This window comes from Anabrus simplex, chromosome 10 (genome assembly GCF_040414725.1).
Source record: "Anabrus simplex isolate iqAnaSimp1 chromosome 10, ASM4041472v1, whole genome shotgun sequence".
NCBI classification, from domain to species: domain Eukaryota; kingdom Metazoa; phylum Arthropoda; class Insecta; order Orthoptera; family Tettigoniidae; genus Anabrus; species Anabrus simplex.
In genome coordinates, this window is record NC_090274.1 from 44,162,047 (window position 1) to 44,183,996 (window position 21,950).

The window sequence follows — 21,950 nt, forward strand, 5'->3', positions numbered from 1 at the left end:
CCTGTTTGGGATAAAGCAGTGCAAGTCTTCCACTTGCCAAAATGGGTAGGTATACAGAGTGATTGAAAGGTTTGGCAGAAATGGAGGTAGCCCGTGGAGGAGCCGAAATAAAACAAGATGCGAACAGGATCACACAGTCCAGGATGAATCCCTGCCTGGAAATGTCAGGAAGGACATAATCAACAATTTATTTACATCTTTTATTTCTTCTTCTTGGTTCGAATGGGCCTTCTTTGGACCACGTTTGTTCAACTGTTCGGCTTTGATCTTTGCCCATTATTGGCGCATTTTCTGCCCGTGTAACTCCTTTCTTTCATCTGTCCAGGAGGTATCTTTCTTCTGGGGTTTTTCCTGACATCCATGGACTTCTTTGAGGGTATGTCGTACAGACCGTCTATCTTGAAGATCTGATATTCCCAGTTCTTTAGTGTCCTCATTTTCTGTCAGACAAGTGGTACGAATATTCTTGTTCTGCCAGAAGATGAACCGGCGATTGATCAGTCTTTTGAGAGACAGTCTTACTATATGGCCATAGAAGGCTGCCCTCCTTTTCCTAACACTATCAGAGAGCCTCTCTGTGTGTTCGTAGAGCTCGGAATTCTGCCGTATACTTAATACCTAAGTTCTTCCTGGGAATTCTCCTCTCTCTGACTTCCAGTTTCTCCATCAGACTTCTTCTGTTCAATGAAGGACATTCCATGGCATACAGAGCTTCTGGTCGTATGACTGACGTGTAGTGCTTCAGTTTCAGAGTGCGTGATAGGTATTTTTTGGTATAAGTGTTCTTGTCAGTCGATAGGCCAGTTCCAACTTGTGACTCTCATGGATAATGATGCCCTCTCTGATAAGTTGGGTTCAATCCATTCGCTGAGATACTTAAATTTTACAGTCCTCTTGATTTTTCCCCGTTCTAGCAGTATTTCTCTGCTAGCTTCTTTGAAGTTATTTATTTAATTATTTATCCAAAACTTTCTACATTCCTATACAATTCCGAACTGACAATCAAGGATGTGATAGTCATTTGCGCACACGATTACGTTAGACACTGTACATGGCCGAGTTCACAACATGACGAAAAGCAGACTTTTAACTAGCATCATGAAATAAACTCCCCGTTAAAAAATTTTTCGAACTGTCGCCCCTCCGTATTCAGTGCAGGCATCCGTCGGCGTAGCAGTAGGCAGAGATGGAAAATAACTTGCGGGATGATTCGAATTTAAATAAAAAATATCTACGATAGTTTTGATTAATTACAAGGAAACCCTTTTCAGACAAAGAAAAATCAGCTTGATTTTTCTATATAATGTAAAAAATCTGGTTTATGTTCTTTCAAACTAATGTTATGAATATTCTTTAACTATGCAAGCGATATGTGCAAAATTAGCTTTCCCGATATGACGTCATTCGGTAAGCGAGTATTTAAATTACTTATTATGACAAGTTGTGGTTATTGAACTAGACTATTTTTGCCTCGAGCAGGCTAGATTTATGCTTGCATACAAACTCGCGTTATGATATTTCGTACAATTCCGCTTTAGGACTTAGACGAAGTGAATTGTACACAAAATTATCAACTTCTCAAATTTTCAGCAGTAATCCATCCTACTTCGAGGTCAGAAATGCACGAAGTTATTGCCATTCCAAACGACACAAACATCTGGTTCATGTACAATATTAACTGCTGATGGAAAACTTTGTACAAAGCGGGTCAATAGAAAGTTTACATTTCGGAGGTATTAAAAGCATTTGCGTCTGAATATAAAAGATCTATAGAAGTTGCATTGTAGAAATTACTCATGGCCAGAGTTTACAAAATGATTAAAAGTAGCACCATGAACAGTAAATGAAGACAGAGTTAATACACTAATTACCAAGTACACTCTACAGTAAAACCCCGCTTAGGAGAAATGACCCAAATACCGGTGTCCACAATTAAAGCACACCATAGGCTGCTAATGATCATAGGAGTCTGAAATTTCATAGATATGCTAATTAAGCAATGCGCTCGCGAATTATGCCACAAAAATGTTTAATTCCAAATCTTTCCGCCAGGTGAAAACATTGTGAACAGTTAGAACGTGCAATATTCCGTAACTCTGACGTCAGATCCTTGGTGACGCATATTGATTCCTTTTTGCTGCGTGAAACGTTCAGTAACGACCTCATCATCTGTAGGCATTTTCCAGATGTGTGGCCTTCCCCGACCTAAATCCATGTGACTTCTGCTAGTCGAACCTCTATATCTCGAATCACTCCGGGAGCTGAATTTTGTTTCGACTTATGAAAATTTCGAGATATAGGGAATTCCCGCCTTTGAGGATTGTACTTAATCGAATCACGTGGAGCAACGGCTTGATACTGTCATAAGTGTTACCGTATTTAACCATATTTAAAAAAAATCGAAGTATTTTGTCATTTTAACTACATTTAAATTCGTTGAAGACAGAATACATAAAATAGGGGGACATGAAACATACCTCCGTTAAGAACTTGGAAAAAGTCCATCGGTTTCTTCTGTTTTCACCCTCAAGCTTCTTTTTCTTTCCACATTCATTTCAACAACCGTTATTGCTGTAAAACATTTACATTCGATTGACTCTATATGTGGGATTGAACAATAGTTGGTGCACTTAATGCCTGGTCTAAGTGATGATCCAGGAGAAGGTTCATACACCTCCAACTGCCTATGGTCAACACACCAGGAATGGACAGATAAGCCGCTATGTAAACATACCGCAGTCTGATGGGAAGATATACTGTACTACCTTAAGAAACAATAACACACAAACCTTAAATGCTGTATTGCACAGTTTATGTACAAAATTCCAGTTACGGAATTTTTTTAGCTTCTATGGAGGAAGCGTTTGCTTCGAGAAATGGACAAATTCGTGTAATCGAATTTCGAGTAATAGAGAAATAAATACACGTAGGGAATAGAACAGACAGCGGGTAAATTGAAATTATTTCCAGATACAGAAAATTCGAGATATCGAGGTTCGATTGTATTTGAAGGATCGAGTCTCTCAGGGACATGTCCGGTCTTTACCTGATCTAAAGGCTAGCATACAACGCTCCGATTTCACCCGATACGCTGCAGACAAATGTCGACCGTGTCGTGTTACGAATGCAGCGTGTCGCTGAGTTGGGAGGCCATATTGAACAGTGATTGTAACCATAAATCCTAATAAACGTGCCAGAACCATCGCTATCATGTTTTTGATCTTTTCTGCATTTTTCTGCAATTCTACGGCTTATAGCGCCGTATTTGCGCCTGGTGGCAACAACTGTAACTAATAATATTTGTGCCATAATTCGCGACCGCATTGCTTAATTAGCATACCTATGAAATGTCATGTTCCTACCATCATTACAGCCCGTGCCGTGCCGCGCTGACCACCGTCAGTTTAATTGTGGACACCCCATACATATAGGGTCATCGAAAAATATCCATATTTTAAAAAAGATTCTGATTCAATTTGGATAGACATGTTGAGGATTTTGAAACCGCCGCTAGTAGTCGTCTAACCCTCGCTATGAATAACGCGTCTGCACGTGTGCTGTGTAGCCAGGCCAGTACGGTATGGATCGCTCAACAGAAAGCTAAGTTTTTCCCTCAGATACAAAAAAAATAGAATAAGAAACCAGTCTCTGTGTTATTTTTTGCTGCAAGATGGGGCGGCCGCCGTACGCAACGCACTGAGTGCTCAGTTTCCGAATGGGTGGATTGGTAGAAGTGGCTCCGATCTTTACTCAAATGGACTTCTTCTAGGTGTACTTTACGAACATCGTTTATGGCCAGAATACATCTTAGAGAAAGGATAACTGCTGCCATTGCAAATGCCACCGCTCCACGTACGAGACAAGAAACTGATTATCGATACGACGTCTGCCATGCTACTAATGGGGCACATATAAACATTATTTAAGGTACGTAAAGAAAATTCCCGTCTTTCTTCTTCAGTTTAAGACCATAATCACGTCAATATGTTTATCCTTCCTAAGGCAGGACTTTTTAAAAATATGGGTGTTCTTTTTCGATGACCCTGGATATATTCCCAATGTCTCTCAATGTACAACATAGACATATAGCAGAGCTACCATTTCGCTTTTAGTTCACAACAAGGCTACACGTGAGAGTTTGTGCCCTTCTCATCAAACAAAAATGTGAATTGTGTTTTAGGAAAGGCAGTAAATCTGTTTTCCACACCCTCAGTTTACTTACGTTTTGTGATCGGCTGGCATGCATTGAATGAAAGTTATTTTTGTACCTACTTGACTCCTCTTACCACTGACGACTTGTACAGTAATCATGGACGCCCGCAGGATTTTTCCAGGAGGTGGGATGCGGCACAATAACACTTTTCTAAATCAATTTCCATGCTATAGAGAAAAGATCCGTTCTCTCCGTTTCATTACCCCCCCCCCCACTTATTTTTCGCTTTCTTTCGTCTTCGTTAAATGCAGCATTTCGCTGCATTCGAAGCGTTGGCTACTTTATTGTAAGAATGGGTGAGTATTTTGCCCTTAGTTCAGATTTTTTGACCATAGAGGTTCGCCATGTTGAGGCGATTGTAGTCTCGAATTGAAGAGGAAAATAGGGATTTTGAAACCGCCGCTAGTAATCGTCTGACCTTGACCGGATAATGTAGCCCTCGATACGAATAGCGCGTCTGTACCTGTGCTGTGTAGTCAGGCCCGTATGATATGGATCGCCCACAATAACACTTTTCAAAATCAATTTTCATGCTATAGAAAAGAGACCAGTTCCTTCCGTTTCGTCACCAACCTGTCATTTTAACCTTAATTGGTTAATTCTAATAGCTCGGGGGCTGGGTGTGTGTGGCGTTTTCAGCATTAGAAATCATCCTAGGTAGGGCCCTCATCTTCACAGACATGGAGGCCATACGTCATTCAAATTTACCTACCTGTCACCAGGTAATGAGATGTACTGTTGTACATAGTAAAATGACCCTGGAGATTGCGGATGATGTAACACTACATGTTAGGAAACTATAACAACAATGACCGAGCAAGTTGGCCGTGCGGTTAGCGGCGCGCAGCTGTGAGCTTCCGTTCGGGAGAGAGTGGGTTCGAACCCCACTGTCGGCAGCCCTGAAGATGATTTTCTGTGGTTTCCCATTTACACACCAGGCAAATGCTGAGGCTGTAACTAAGGCTACGACCGCTTCATTCCCATTCCTAGTCCTTTCCCATCCCTCCGTCGCCGTAAACCTTCCGTGTGTTGGTGCGACGTCAAACAAGTAGCAAACACCAAAAGTTGTTCAGTGAGTTTCTGAGGGAAGTATAGGCGCTAAAAATGGAAGGGATAGACCAAGGTATGAATATGACGAACAGATTAGAGTAGATGAAGTAGTTACGTAGAAATGAAAACGGTTAGCACAGGATAGGGATACATGGACAGCTGCATCAAATTAGTCTATGGACTGATGGCCCAATCAGCAACATTCTTATAATTATATTGTTATTCAAACAATTTACATTGGATATGTATTTGGAAAAAAGCCCAACTCACTGGCTGAATGATCAGCATTGAGGCCTTCGGTTCAGAGGGTACCGAGTTCGATACCCGGCCGGATCGGCGATTTTAATCGCGTGTGATTAATTCTTCTGGCTCGGGGACTGAGTGTTTGTCTCAACACGTTCATATTCAGATAACACACTACACTACCAATCACCACAGAAACAAGCAATAGTGATTACATCATCGCATACAGGGTTGGCGTCAGGAAGGGTATCCGGCCGTAAAACAGGGCCAAATCCACATGTGCTACGCAGTTCGCACCCGCGACCCCACAGATGTGGGAAAAGCGGTAGAAGAAGAAGAAGACTGTATTTGGAAAAATATTTTTCCCTGTGAAATAATAGTGCCGCCTCTGTGGTGTAGTGGTTAGTGTGATTAGCTGCCACTCTCGGAGGCCCGGATTCGATTCCCGGCTCTGTCACGAAATTTGAAAAGTGATACGACGGCTGGAACGGGGTCCATTCAGCCTCGGACGTTAACTGAATAGAGGGGGTTTGATTCCCACCTCAGCTATCCTGGAACTGGTTTTCCGTGGTTTCCCACTTCTCCAGGCAAATGCTGGGATGGTACCTAACTTAAGGCCACGGCCGCATCCTTCCCCCTTCCTTGTCTATCCCTTCCAATCTTCCCATCCCCCTACAAGGCCCCTGTTCAGCATATCAGGTGAGGCCGCCTGGGCGAGGTAGTGGTCCTCCTCCACAGTGGTATCCCAGATCTGAAGTCTCACGCTCCAGGACCTTGCCCTTGAGCCGGTAGAGGTGGGATCCCTCGTTGAGTCCGAGGGAAAAACCAACCCTGGACGGCGAACGGTTTAAGAAAGAAAGAAAACCTTAGTAGTAGAATGCTCGAATAGAACTTCATCCTTCACACCAGCAACACCGAGGGCATTCCCACGCCACGCTTCTGATATATTGGGACGTGGAGGCCGACATTCCAGATGATCAATTTCTGAGATATATCTTATATATATTATCTTCTTATACAGAGATTAATTTCCATCGTTCTCCAGTACACAAGGTTTTCCATTAGCATGAACTATCGCGCATGCGAGCTACAGTAGTATTTGTGTGGCATTTTCGGAGTTATGAACGACACTGTGCTCTCGCCAGCGTTGGCCAGCTGAAAGCGGGTACGGAAGGCTCATGACAGGTGTTCACAATTCTATAGCACCGGATATGCACATTCGCGTTCTCTTAAGGGGCCGTTCCACAGTCGAGCCGTTCGGCGAGCCGGTCCACGAAATAAATTCCCGCCTCGACTGTTACCATACCCTGGCAAACCGGACCACCGGTCTGTAAGTATACTCCAATCTGGGAAGTTCCCAACGAATTGAAAATAGTACGTAACATTGCCTAGTTTTTCTTCCTTTTTACCATTTGCTTTACTTCGCACCGACACAGACAGGTGACGGAGAGACAGGACAGGGCTAGGAGTGCAAAGGAAGCGATCGTGTGAAAATGGGAAACCATGGAAAACCATCTTCAGGGTTGCCGACAGTGAGATTCGAACCCACTATCTCCCAAATAGTTTTTCATTTTGATCCGGTGTAAACATTCGCAAGTGGCTGAAGCTGTTGCAGCATTATTGTGCCTTGATGAGAACAAGAAGAAGAAACATGTTTGGATGAAGGAATTGTTGAGAGATAAACCACCAATACCTCATGCCACCCTATTACGAAACTCCGTACGTTCAGTGAGTTTCTCTCACCGGTTGGCCGGCAGGCGCGCCCAGCTTATCTGCCTCCCGTTGACTCATCACTGCCCGCTCCGCGACATAGCAACAAGGGCAGCACTTCGCACACTTCATCCCTGCATGCCCGCCTTCGTAACGTAACGGTTAGTGTTATTAGCTGCCGTCCTCGGGGGCCCGGGTCCGATTCCCGGTACTGCCAGGAATTTAAAACTGGCAGGAGGGCTGGTATGTGGTTGAAATGGTACATGCAGCTCACCTCCAATGGGGGTGTGCCTGAAAAGAGCTGCACCACCTCAGGATGAGGACACGAGTTTACTCGTCCGACTCGTTGGCTGAACGGTCAGCGTACAGGCCTTCGGTTCAGAGGGTCCCGGGTTCGTTTCCCGGCCGGGTCGGGGATTTTAACCTTAATTGGTTAATTCCAATGGCACTGGGGCTGGGTGTATGTGTTGTCTTCATCATCATTTCATCCTCATCACGACGCGCAGGTCGCCTACGGGAGTCAAATAGAAAGACCTGCACCTGGCGAGCCGAACCCGTCCTGGGATATTCCGGCACTAAAAGCCATACGACATTTCATTTTTCATCCCTGCATGACATGAGATAACAATTAAAATTAAGAAAATAAGCTCGTACCTTAAGACAGGAGATGTTGGAAATGTTCTCCTCGTGCATACACGCATTTCTGTGTATCCTTAGGAAACTCCGATTCACACGCAATTCCGTAATTGAGGCTATTTCTCTCCCGATATGTTCTTTTAGTTCGTTCAACGTGTGAGGATTCCTTGCATACACTTTGTTTTTTAAGCTCCTCCATAAATAAAAGTCACAAACGGTTAAATGTGGGGGACCGTGACGGTCATATGTCCGTAACTTACTAGTAAAACGGTCTTAAAACATTTCCTCGATTAAGTTTAATGTGTCATTAGCTGTATTCGCTGTGGTAGAGTCTTGCTGAAAGTATCCATTTCGACAGTCACTGTCAGTCAGTTCGTCAAAGAACTGTTTGAGTATATTATCCTTAAATAAGGTTCCTCGAAGGAAACCATGATTTAATTTCATTGATTGCAAATGTTTTTATATTATCTCAGTAAGTTATCTTTGTACATTAATTGTGTCCTGAAAAATGATAGGACCTACAGTTCTGTATCCATTTACTGCGCACCATACTCCGATCCGTTCGTTTTGTAGAGGAATTTCGTATATTCGATGGGGGTTTTCTGTGCTCCATTATCTGTTATTCTGCGTCGAAACATAGAGTGTAAATGGAACCATGCATCGCCAGAGAAAAATATTAAGCGACGATCAATTATTTCATCATGAACTTTTCGCAACACCCAATTACAAAAACGTACCCGCTTATCATGATCACGTGAATGCAGTTCGTGTTACCTTGTATGGTTTCAATTTTAACATCTTCGTAGCCCGCCATGCTGAGGTCTTCGAAACCGCGGCTTCTTGTCTAAGTCGTCGTAAGGATTTTGTAGGCATGTATTCTAATCTTTCTGTGATTTCATGTACTTTTTCCTCGCGAGTTACACGTTTTTTAACACTTCGCTTCTTATCGAGTAAAGAACCAGTTCCTCTCAGTTTGTTTACGACTCTCCGCACGGTCTCTCAATGTGGAGGACGTACACCTGGAAATTGTGTTACAGATCGCCCAACGACTTCCCTGCAAGACTCTTGTTTTCACATAATTATCGTACATATATCTCCTTTCCTCTACTGTGTTCACATGTGCAGGCATTATTAGAATTATACCCCGAAGTAACACTTTACAACTCGAGAACAGTTAGAGCGACAGATCAACACTTAACACACGTTCGAAGCACGGACCTGAACTCTGAAGTGCGGGCATTCCCATGCTGTCGCTGCGCTGTGTAACGGGAATTGATGAGTCAACGGGAGGCAGATAAGCGTGCCGGCCAACCGATAAGAGAAACTCAATGTATAAAAGCTTGCAGATTACAAGACTCTTTTCATATGGACAACAGCAGTATTTCCGAACTGTTGGAGTTGATTCAGCAAAGCATTGAGAGACAGCAGACACACAGGATAGATACCATCGGTTCTGAAAAGAAAAAAAAATCCACTGCGATTCAGTCGGAATATTTGCACGCAATCACGGAAAACCATCTTCAGTGTAGCCGATGATCAGGTTCGAACACACCTTCCCCCTAATGCAATATTATAGCTATAAAAACCGAACTGCACAAAGAACTCTCTCGGTGATCATTATAGGCACATTTGCGAATAGAACAAAGTTTATTGTCTAAACATAATCATTTTAAAGTGAAAAACTGCAGATCATACACACAAAATTTTAAAAATTTATGAAGTCATATATTACACAATGGAACTTCCATTACAAAATAAATTCGAAATAACCAATAATGTTAAATTTAAGATTTGCTTCATCCATTGACTTTACCTCCCATAAACAAGGATTCGCCCGGTACATTTCAATAAATTATTCCCAAATCTGCTTATTCTACTCGGAAGTCATATTTTTTATTCGAGGTAATTAACTTCACAAATTAACTCGCACAGAAATACTTGAAAACAATATGCAGCTGTAACCAAAAGCACGGCGAACCGGTCAGGTAGTTTGCCATACACGACACATTGACGGTTTGGCGGGCCGGTGGGTTTGCCGGTTTAGCCAATCGCCAAGACGTACCCGACCAGGAACCTAACCACGAATAGCCGCCTATACACATTCGAGCTGGTCAACGTGACCAAGGGTACGCACCGGTTGGCGGACCGGTTCGATTGTGAATGGGTCCATTTACTAACATAGCAGGCCTACATGCCTTTCTGAAACACCAGTCAATTTAACATTATTCTCTGTTACCAAGATTTCAGCCCTGCAAGTCTCACTGTGAGCAGCCGCCACTGCTCGCGACCACGAGGTGGGATAAGTTGCTCGTCAGTCAAATTTGTCAGATGTCGCTTGTCGAATTTTCAAGCTATTTGAAACAGGGTCTAGGCTAATATTCTCTTAAGTTTTGTTTGTTTTATAGTATATATCGCACCATTAAAACAAGATTGCCAAAAGTCAAACATTTTCGATTTTGAGTTGTTGAGTGCATGTTTAGCCTATGTCCTAAAAAAGTGCTGTAAGTCAAATCGTACTTTTATCGTTGTTACGGCCTATATTTCAGTTCTCTACTCACATGAACGTTGCAACCTACATACTGGAGTCCTGCCACAAGGAAACACATAAGCATAATTGAAAGAATCCAGAAGTTTTTAAGATACATGTATTTCAAACTGGGGAATGCCCTCAACATTTATCTTATTATAAACTTATTGAAATATTCAGTTGTGAAAGGTTAGATTATAGAAGAGAGTGTCAAATACTAGTATTCCTTTATGAACTTATTAATAACAAAGTAGATTATATTAAATTATGCAGCAAACCATTGTATTTAGTCCTAGAAAACTTGCAGGAAAATTCAGAACTTTTTCTCCGAGCAAATAGATAGAAACAAAAACTCTCCTCTTCATAGATCATGTGCCTTATATAATAAATTACATCCTCTTGTAATTTACATATTTCATGATACACTAGATGAATTTAATGGATCTTGAAGTATACTGGGAAAAAAAATCTCAATTAATTTTAGGCCTATAGCTGTCATGTTCCTGATTTACTTTTTTTTATCATTGTTACTTAGATGTTCTTATTTTCTCGTTGACTTTCAAGTTCCATTCCATAATTTTAACATTATAATTCATAATGTATCCTTTTCTCTTTCTTATGTGATAATTGTATGGTTAATGTTACATAATTAATTAATTACTAAACAAGGTTACGAAATTACTACGGTACATATCTTTAAACATTAAATCTGGTAAATGTGTCATTTACGTTTCTGCAATATAGTGGCTATGTTGAATGAACTGTATGTTTTCCTTCTTGTTTTATTCCCTTTCTTTTTCCTTATATATTTGTAGTACTTACTTATAATGTGTCACTGAATGAGTGAATTATGTAATTGGGCTTACCGCCGGTATATAGGCCTACATAAATAAATAAATAAATAAATAAATAAATAAATAAATAAATAAATAAATAAATAAATAAATAAATAAATAAATAAATATGTCTGTTATGGTATATTTATTTACAGTCTTTTGTGTCGTAACTATCTCTGATAATTATGTTCAACATTCGAAGATCTCTTTATTGTCCAGCTTTTTGACCGAATGGTCAGAGTACTGCTCTTCGGTTCAGAGGCCTCCAGGTTCAAATCCTGACCAGTCCGAGAAAGTTAACTGAATATGGTTAATTCCTGTAGTTCTGGGATTGAGTGTTAGTGCTCGTCCTGATACATACAATGCACCACACCAGTGGCGTATACTTAGGGCTACCAAGGAGTATCGGTGAAGCCCAAATCTCAAATGAGAACGATGGAAATCTTAAAGCACATTATAATGTAGGTATCTGACACACTGTTCCATTTACAAAACTTAAAAACAATGAGGAAAAAAAAAGTCGCTCGTAGTTCTGAGTGCAAGGCATCGGAGACCGACTTTGCAGCCCCGCGGTACGTCCCTCTCCTTTCGACTCGCCAAGCGCGGCATGCTGCTGAATATCCCATAGGTGGGGAGGGTGTGTGGGGATAGAAGGGATAGGTGTGCAAGGCTTCGCTTGGTCAGTTCGCCACTGCTAACTAGGGAGATAGAACAACCATGCGTTCCTTTCACATATACTTCCTCACCTCATAGTTCTGACTTAATTATGTGTATGTTGGGTATTCAGCCCGAAGGCTGGTTGGATCCTGAACAGGTCCACCATTAGCCGTAATAGATGGCCTAGGTGTCACTGAAGAGGCGTACTAGGGAAATAAGGAGTGAGGTAGTTTCCCGTTGCTTTTCTCACGACTGAATAACATACTATAGATAACAGAGTGTGTGTAATTCACTCCCGTCTACTTCCAAATCCTTGTAGGAAGACACTGCAATGTCTGCTGTTACAGGAGTAATATAATTTTCTTTTTATACGCAAATCTGCTAAAATGAAATGCAATTTTTCAGCTTTAGCATTCTCTTTTATTGTTTGGAATAGAACCCGTATTCATGTATCGGACAACACCACTGATCTACCGAGGAGCTAATAAACCAGTGAACGACGGGTACGAGCGCTTTTAACGCTGTAAAACTCTACATGTTAATTTGATGATGACGATGATGATAATAATAATAATAATAATAATAATAATAATAATAATAATAATGGGCATAACCTCTGGAAGGCTTGGTGGTGACCTAATGAGGATGAAATTAATAGCGAGGACGTGATAAACACCCAGTTCCCAAGCGAGGGGAATTAAGAGTACAGCGAACTTGATTCAGAGAACTGAACCGGGACCATCGGACCAAAGGCAAACGTTGCACCCATTTAGTCATAAAGCCGGACTTTAATTTGTTAAAGCCAAGGCTACCATTTCCACTGATCAAGTGTTGAGTATTGGCAGTGACAGAGGCCAGGGCAGTAGCTTGTGAAACAGCATCCACAACAGCAGGCTACTCCGGTGGCTTGACGTTCACTAAACCTTCTTCTTCTTCTTCTTCTTCTTCTTCTTCTTCTTCTTCTTCTTCTTCTTCTTCTTCTTCTTCTTCTTCTTCTTCTTCTTAATCTGTTTACCTTCCAGGGTCGGTTTTTCCCTCGGACTCAGCGAGGGATCCCACCTCTACCGCCTCAAGGGCAGTGTCCTGGAGCTTCAGACTCAGGGTCGGAGGATACAATTGGGGAGAATGAATGCTGAACAGGGGCCTTATGGAGGGATGGGAAGATTGGAAGCGACAGGTACCATCCCGGCATTTGCCTGGAGGTAAAGTGGGAAACCACGGAAAACACTTCCGAGGATGGCTGAGGTGGGAATCGAACCCACCTCTACTCAGTTGACTTCCCGAGGCTGAGTGGACCGTTTTAGCCCTCGTACCACTTTTCAAATTTCGTGGCAGAGCCGGGAATCGAACCCGGGCCACCAGGGAGGCGGACGTTCACTAAACCAACCATCGAAAAGGAGTAACCTACGTCTAGTGGCAGCCAACGTCTTGATCGCAGCATACGCCACTGCATCACGCTATCAATCATCACAGAAACGCGCAATAGTGCATACATATAGGGCATCCGGCTGCGGCTTTGCTAAGGAAGAAGAATTCAAATTGTAACGTCTAATACATCTGTCTGTCGGTTCTTTATTTTCAAATAAACTAAGTGTAATAAATGTTGTTAAACTAATATTAGCATTGACGATGTGAATTCAGTAAAAGCTTTGTTCCGCGAACAAGAGTATGGTATAGAGCTGTGCAAAAGTTCGTTAAAATACAAATTCAGTTAAATTATATTGATTAACACTTTAGCCCACTTAACATAAAACTGCCGTAAGTCGAATTTTCCATGTACACTGTGACTTAAATTTTATGAACTCCTATTGTATGTGCATAACGCATTGTGCCGTTGTAATGCTGAATTTCAGAGGACAATCATATACAAGTATCATTATCCTAAAATATTAATTACTATCTTTCCCATTGATTCAAACGTTTGAGAGCTTCTCCCGAAAAAATATTGTTTTTGATTTGTGGCAGTTCTCTTCCAGGGGTGCGATATAGTAGTACTGTGTTTTTTTTTGTTTTTTGGTTGTTTTTTTACGACATAATTTTATTCTGTTCTTTAGACTCGGCCACAAGACGCGGCTGGAGCGGAGACTCATGGTGGCCGTATTTATACTGGGTATCCTGGTGTTCGCTCTCATCATCGCCCTCTCGATTGTCTATTCCGACTGTGAGTACAGATTTATCATGTATCTTAAGGGAAAACATACTGAAATGTATAGGTATATATTCGGTACTAATCCTTCTATCAACAACATTTTAGTAGTTGATTTCTTGGGAGTGGGGTGGGGGTGGGGGTATTTCGCCCTCTTTGCCTTTTTTAAAAATTTCTTTAACTTCTAACTTTCCTGCTCTTGCAAGCCTAAAACCATAGTTTTCACAGTGCCTATAATTGCCTACCAGTATTCTATTTGCTGATGCAGACTTTTTCAGGCAGTACCCGTAACGAATCCGATTTTGAAAACTATCGGGTACTTAGGAACAGAATTAAGCAAGAAATCAGAAATTTAAGTATTTAAACTGTCTTTCAGGTAAACTGAATGCCAGGAATTCCTGGAAAGAACTACGCTCTCTTGGTATTGTAAAAGGCCAACAACAGCAACGTGAACCAACTGTTCCCCTAGATGAGCTTATTACATATTTCTCTGAAGAACGAATCGCGTTTAAACTAATCAATCAGGCAGAATTAAATACGAATCAACCAGCCGTCCCTCCACTTAACCGTCCTCAATTTTCGTTCCAAGAGGTCACTAACAACCAAATTAAAAAAGTACTGTACTCTATTAAATCTAAAGCAGTAGGAGTAGATGACATCCCTATACATTTCATACATAATATAATAGGCGCTATCCTCCCAATTATCACACATATATTCAATTACTGTCTCAGAAATGGAACTTTCCCTGCACTCTGGAAACAAGCTAATGTCATCCCAGTGCCCAAGATAAACGATCCTAAACTGACCTCTGACTATCGCCCAGTTTCTATTCTTCCAGCGCTTTCTAAGGCTCTGGAAAGACTGGTGTACGAGCAAGTATTGAAATATTTAAATAACTATTCTCTCCTTGACCCATTACAATCGGGCTTTAAGAAAGGGTACAGCACTGCCACGGCTCTCCTTAAAGTGACAGAAGACATCAGACTAGCTATGGAACAACGACAACTTACAGTGCTAACGCTACTGGATTTCAGTGGTGCATTTGATACAATAGACGTACAGCTACTAATTAAGAAAATGGAATCTTACTTGTTTGACCCTTTAGTACTGAAGTTTTTTACGTCATATTTGAAAGATCGGAGGCAGCGGGTGATAACTCGCGAAAGAAATTCAGAATGGCGTACAAGGAAAGTTGGCACGCCACAAGGTAGTATTTTAGGACCGTTGCTTTTTACATTGTATATCAATGACATTTCATCTTCTCTAAAAACGTGTAATTATCACCTATATGCTGATGATCTCCAAATTTACTACCATTGCAGCTTAAGCGAATTACCAAACGCAGTAAAATGCATAAATGATGACATGAAAAAACTCAGTGAATATGCTCTCGCAAACAGACTTCTCATAAATCCATCAAAATCGCAAGCTATTATTGTCGGTTCCCAGAAGCTCCTACACAAGATCAATGATTCGATCATTCCTCCTTTACAAATAAATAATAGCACAATTCCGTACAGTAAAACAGTGAGAAATCTTGGGGTGACTATGACTGAAACTCTAAATTGGACAGAACATATCAAAAACATAAGTCATAAGGTGTTTGCTACTCTACACCCACTGAAATTAAACAAAGATATTATACCACTAAACATGCGGCAAAGATTAACACAGACCCTAATTCTTCCTATCCTTGACTACTGTGATGTTATCTTGGTAGACGCTACTAAAGAACAAACTAGGAAACTGCAGCGTATTATGAATTGTTGCCTTAGATTCATTTTTAACCTAAGATATGATGTGCATATTACTCCTTATTATCAGGCACTGCACTGGTTAAAACCTGATAAGAGACGTGAATATCATATACTTGTCTTAATACACAAACTCCTGCATAGTAACTCCCCCCGGTATATTTCATCTAAACTTCACTTCCTCTCTTCTTTCCATAATCGTAACACTCGCTCGGGCTCCACTTTAGCTATTCCTCTTCACCACTCTTCTGTGTATAATAAATCTTTCATTGTAACCGGATCCAGGCTTTGGAATTCCCTGCCAGTAAGTGTCAGGAGCATTGACTCCTTCCTCAAATTTAAAATATCTTGCCGAGACTTCCTGTTGAGAGATACCGATTGAAGTGTGTATTGGTGTGTATCGTGTGCGTGTGATTGGTAATTGTAAAATTAAAAATTGTTTCTGTTAGTTTTATATAATATAAACGTAAGGGTAGTTGATAAGTGTGTACATTGTAAGTGTATGTGCAAGTGTCTGTGTGAGATAGAAAAGAGGACTGAAGTAACGAGCTAATAAGCTGCATATTGTGTGGATGTGTAACTTAAGCTTAATTTAGGAAATAGTATAAGTAGTGTAATTAGTATAATCAATAATAGGTAACCTTAATATTAGTTATTGTATTGTGGTTAAGTGTAAGAGAGGGCCGTGTGCCCTAACTTCGCCACATGAAAGAAGCCATAATAAATAAATAAATAAATGATATTTGGCATACAATTGTTGTACCGTGATGACGATGATCGTATTCAAGTACTGTATCCTCAAATGTTGAAAACGCTAAGGTATGAAGCAGCCACAATAGCTTTATCACTGACTATAATGAAGTCTTCAAGCTAGGTTTTCACTTCACCTCTGTGGGTGGGGACGGTAGAATATCACCCACGGTACACCCTGCCTGTCGTAAGAGGCGACTAAAAGGGGCCCTTAACTTGGGAGCATGGGCTGGCGACCACGGAGCCCTTAGCTGAGTCCTGGCATTGCTTCTACTTGTGTCAGGCTCCTCACTTTCATCTTTCTATCCTATCCGACCTCTCTTGCTCGACTCTTGTCCTTTTCCGACCTCCACGGTATAAGAACACTCGTCGACTAGGAAGTATTTCATTTGCACGCCCTTCGTGGCCTTTGTCTTTCTTTGGCCGATATCTTCATTTTTCGAAGTGTCGGATCCCTTCCGTTTTTTTCTCTTTGATTAGTATTATATAGAGGATGGTTACCTAGTTTTACTTCCTCTTAAAACAATAATCACCACCAACACAGTCTACAGAGGTCAGGGCAGTAGCTTGCGAAACAGCATCGACAACAGCAGGTTACTCCGGTAGCTCGACGTTCCCTAAACCAACTATCGAAAAGGAGTAACCTAAGTCTAGTGGCAGCCCACGTCTTGATTGCAGCATTCGCCACTGCATCACACTATCAATCATCACAGAAACGCGCAATAGTGAAAACATATAGGGTTAGCTTAGGGAAGGGGTCGGGAATTATAACCATAATTGGTTAATTGCACTGGCACGGGGGCTGGGTGTATGTGTCGTCTTCATCATCGTTTCATCCTCATCACGTCGCGCAGGTCGCCTACATAGGATATTATTTCCTTTTCTTATACAATTATATAACAGGCCATAAATTCAATATATAATATAATAAATTTGGCAATCACCTGCGAGAGGGAATTGAAGTCTGGCCTGAAGATCAAAACTTCCAAATACTAATTTTGGGTTATCATCTACACTTTTAGTGTCTTTATCTTTCATTTCCCGAATTTAAAGTCTACAAATGATGTGTTCTCTACTGTATACTCCTGATTGGTTGTAGGCGACTACTCTTCTTTCTGGAACCGGGCGAGTTGGCCGTGCGGTTAGGGGTGCGCAGCTGTGAGCTCGCATCCGGGAGATAGTGGGTTCGAACCCTACTGTCGGCAGAACTGAAGATGGCTTTCCGTGGTTTCCCATTTTCACACCAGGAAAATGCTGGGGTTCTACCTTATGAAAGGCCACGGTCGCTTCCTTCCAACTCCTAGACCTTTCCTATCCCATCGTCGCCATAAGACCTACAGTATCTGTGTCGGTGCGACGTGAAGCCACTAGCAAAAAAAAATACAGTTTAGTGTCGTTTATTTTGCCGCATACGGTATTTTACTTAAAATATCAATAAGATTTTGTTCTTCTTCTTGTTGTATAACATGCATTGTTGCGAGACTTGCAAAAGCTCATCTCCGCTAGTACTGTCACAATTATATAGAAACTAACCCGATGGACTGAACAGCTAGACATTAAAAAATTAATATTTTCAGTTTCATTCATGTTCGTCTAGAGTCTTCATGACGTTTGCCGTTATGCAGTAGCTTATGGAGTCGTAAAGTTGATGATCCTCATGCAGGGTACTTAATGTGGTTAGGTGTTAATAATGCATGAGACAGAGCAAATAAGTGGAGAACATTTCATTCACGTTATTAACGAACTAGATCCATCTATCTGTCAGGTTCCATTAACACTAATTGAGCGAAGGAAGGAAACGAGGCTATCGAAAAGAATGGGGACAGTTAGCTGCTAAATGAGCTTTGAAATAATAAATTTATGATGGTAAAGATATTTTTCTTTTTACGAGTTGGTGGCCATGATTGTTAAAAGGAGTAAAGTCTATAAATAGCCTGACACCAGGGTTAGCCGGTTCGATTCCCGTTGGTTGAAAAAAAATGTTACCATCAAAATGTTGGCCGGCAGGATAGGGGAGGTGGTGGTATTCAATATCTAATCACTAGATTGCTTGTCGAAAGCCTGGATTCAATTCTAAACCTCTCCACAGTGGCCATATGAAGTGAAGGCATTATGACGCTGTTGATGGTGACTTGTCAGTCGGATAGACGCGTTAAGATTTGAACACATCCCTTGGCGCTGTTCGCCAGGAACAGAAAATGTGCCGGCCAAGGGTACACACTCTCTCTTCCTACTATTATACAGTATATTACGTCATTCATTTCATCTCATTAACTCCTCTGATGAGGATGACGTCAGCAAGGGAATCCGGTCGTAAAAATTCACTACGATGATTCATCTCACATCATACCCGACACCGTAGAGAAACTGGACAAGGGTTGCATATATACAGTATACATTAAGCACAGTATGATGAACATTATAGACATTTTCAAAGAAAGTAAAACCACAAGTGTACGAGGCCTGTTAAAGAAGCAAACCACAACTTAGGTAGCTTTCTCTTGAAAACTCTTCAAGGGCCTTACCTTAGCCGTTAGCTTTGGATTGAAAACTCTTTATGGGGCTTAGGTAAGCCGTTAGCTTTGCATTGAAAACTCTTTATGGGGCTTAGTTAAGCCGTTAGCTTTGCACTGAAAACTTTTTATGGGGCTTAGTTAAGTCGTTAGCTTTGCACTGAAAACTCTTTATGGGGCTTAGTTAAGCCGTTAGCTTTGCACTGAAAACTCTTTACGGGGCTTAGCTATAGGCCAGTTAGCTTTGTCTTGAAAACTCTTCAAGGGCCTTAGCTTAGCCGTTAGCTTTGTCTTGAAAACTCTTCAAGGGCCTTAGCTTAGCCGTTAGCTTTGTATTGAAAACTCTTTATGGGGCTTAGGTAAGCCGTTAGCTTTGCATTGAAAACTCTTTATGGGGCTTAGTTAAGCCGTTAGCTTTGCACTGAAAACTCTTTATGGGGCTTAGTTAAGCCGTTAGCTTTGCACTGAAAACTCTTTACGGGGCTTAGCTATAGGCCAGTTAGCTTTGTCTTGAAAACTCTTCAAGGGCCTTAGCTTAGCCGTTAGCTTTGTCTTGAAAACTCTTCAAGGGCCCTAGCTTAGCCGTTAGCTTTGTCTTGAAAACTCTTTATGAGGCTTAGTTAAGCCGTTAGCTTTGCACTGAAAACTCTTTATGGGGCTTAGCTAAGCTGTTCGCTTTGTCTTGAAAACTCTTTATGGGGCTTAGCTAAGCCATTAGCTTTGCATTGAAAACTCTTTATGGGGCTTAGCTAAGCCATTAGCTTTGCATTGAAAACTCCTTACGGGGCTTAGCTCTAGCCCAGTTAGCTTTGTCTTGAAAACTCTTCAAGGGCCTTAGCTTAGCCGTTAGCTTTGTATTGAAAACTCTTTATGGGGCTTAGGTAAGCCGTTGGCTTTGCATTGAAAACTCTTTACGGGGCTTAGCTAAGCAGTTAGCTTTGCACTGAAAACTCTTTATGGGGCTTAGCTAAGTCATTAGCTTTGCACTGAAAACTCTTTATGGGGCTTAGCTAAGCCGTTAGCTTTGCATTGAAAACTCTTTATGGGGTTTAGCTAAGCTGTTAGCTTTGCACTGAAAACTTTTTATGGGGCTTAGCTAAGTCGTTAGCTTTGCACTGAAAACTCTTTACGGGGCTTAGCTAAGCCGCTAGCTTTGAATTGAAAACCCTTTACGGGGCTTAGCTAAGCCGTTAGCTTTGCACTGAAAACTTTTTATGGGGCTTAGCTAAGTCGTTAGCTTTGCACTGAAAACTCTTTACGGGGCTTAGCTAAGCCGCTAGCTTTGAATTGAAAACCCTTTACGGGGCTTAGCTAAGCCGTTAGCTTTGCATTGAAAACTCTTTATGGGGTTTAGCTAAGCCGTTAGCTTTGTCTTGAAAACTCTTTATGGGGCTTAGCTAAGCCGTTAGCTTTGCATTGAAAACTCTTTATGGGGCTTAGCTCTAGCCCAGTTAGCTTTGTCTTGAAAACTCTTTATGGGGCTTAGCTCTAGCCTAGTTAGCTTTGTCTTGAAAACTCTTTATGGGGCTTAGCTCTAGCCTAGTTAGCTTTAGCTTGAAAACTCTTTATGGGGCTTAGCTAAGCCGTTATCTTTGCATTGAAAACTCTTTATGGGGCTTAGCTAAGCTGTTAGTTTTGTCTTGAAAACTCTTTACTGGGCTTAGCTATAGCCCAGTTAGCTTTGTCTTGAAAACTCTTCAAGGGCCTTAGCTTAGCCGTTAGCTTTGCATTGAAAACTCTTTATGGGGCTTAGCTAAGCCGTTAGCTTTGTCTAGAAAACTCTTTACGGGGCTTGGCTAAGCTGTTAGCTTTGCACTGAAAACTCATTACGGGGCTTAGTTAAGCCATTAGCGTTCCACTGAAAACTCTTTATGGGGCTTAGCTAAGCCGTTAGCTTTGTCTAGAAAACTCTTTACGGACTTGGCTAAGCCGTTAGCTTTGCACTGAAAACTCTTTATGGGGTTTAGTTAAGCCATTAGCTTTGTCTTGAAAACTCTTCACGGGGCTTAGCTAAGCTTTGTCTTGAAAATAACTTTATGGGGCTTAGCTAAGCTGGTAGCTTTGTCTTGAAAACTCTGTACGGGGCTTAGCTAAGCTTTGTCTTGAAAATAACTTTATGGGCTTATCTGTAGCCTAGTTAGCTTTCTCTTCAAAATAAATCTTTTGGAGGACTTACCCATGTCCTAGTTAGCTAGCTTTTTTTAAAATATCTATTTGCAGGGCTTACCTGGGGAGCTTTCAGTTTTTGCAAATAACCTATTATTTTAGTTTGTCTATAAGAAGATCTGGGCAAACAGCCTTTCAATATTAGTATTTCTGCCAAGAATGGAGCAGCAAAATTTTACAACCTTCTTTAAATTTAAGAATTTATTGAATCCAACATTGCTGAACAATTCAAAACTAATTTCTCCTGTAGATTTTGCTTTTATACCTTCTTCTTACATAATTGCCTCCTTCAAAACCACTTTGCTGTACATTTTTTAAGTGTGATTGTTTTTTTGAATTTTTCAATAAAATCAAAGGCAAATGATGTCCAATAGACTCTACTGGCACTGTTCTCACAAAATGACAACATTGCCAAGTGATAAGAAATTATTATGAATGGGACATAGAATTCTGTTTCTAATGTTTTGGCTATTCTGTACAGTAGAATGTTCAGGTTCCAAACAAATCTACAAAATGCGGGATAATTCTGTGGCCAAGGGAGGTCTAGTAGGAAAGATCATAAATAGTAGCCTACCTCAAGTGAGTGGAAGCACTGGAAATCCCGGCAAAATGTCTGATGGTCACCAGCTCACATTCCTAAGTTGAGAATCCCCGGAGGTTACCCCGTCAGTCACCTATTACGACATGCATGGGATATCATGGATGAATCTCCCCCCACCATTGTGGGGGCACTTTTCATATGATAG

The 21,950-nt window shown here is 41.2% G+C and overlaps 1 protein-coding gene across 1 annotated transcript in view; it reads left to right on the forward strand.

Annotated features, from left to right (window-relative positions):
* Positions 1-21,950, forward strand: part of LOC136881792 (endothelin-converting enzyme homolog) — a 115,857-nt gene that overhangs the window by 5,335 nt on the left and 88,572 nt on the right. Inside the window, exon 3 of the mRNA XM_067154229.2 lies at positions 13,927-14,033. Coding sequence (XP_067010330.2) covers positions 13,927-14,033 — 107 coding nt within the window. The remainder of the gene's footprint in view (positions 1-13,926; positions 14,034-21,950) is intronic.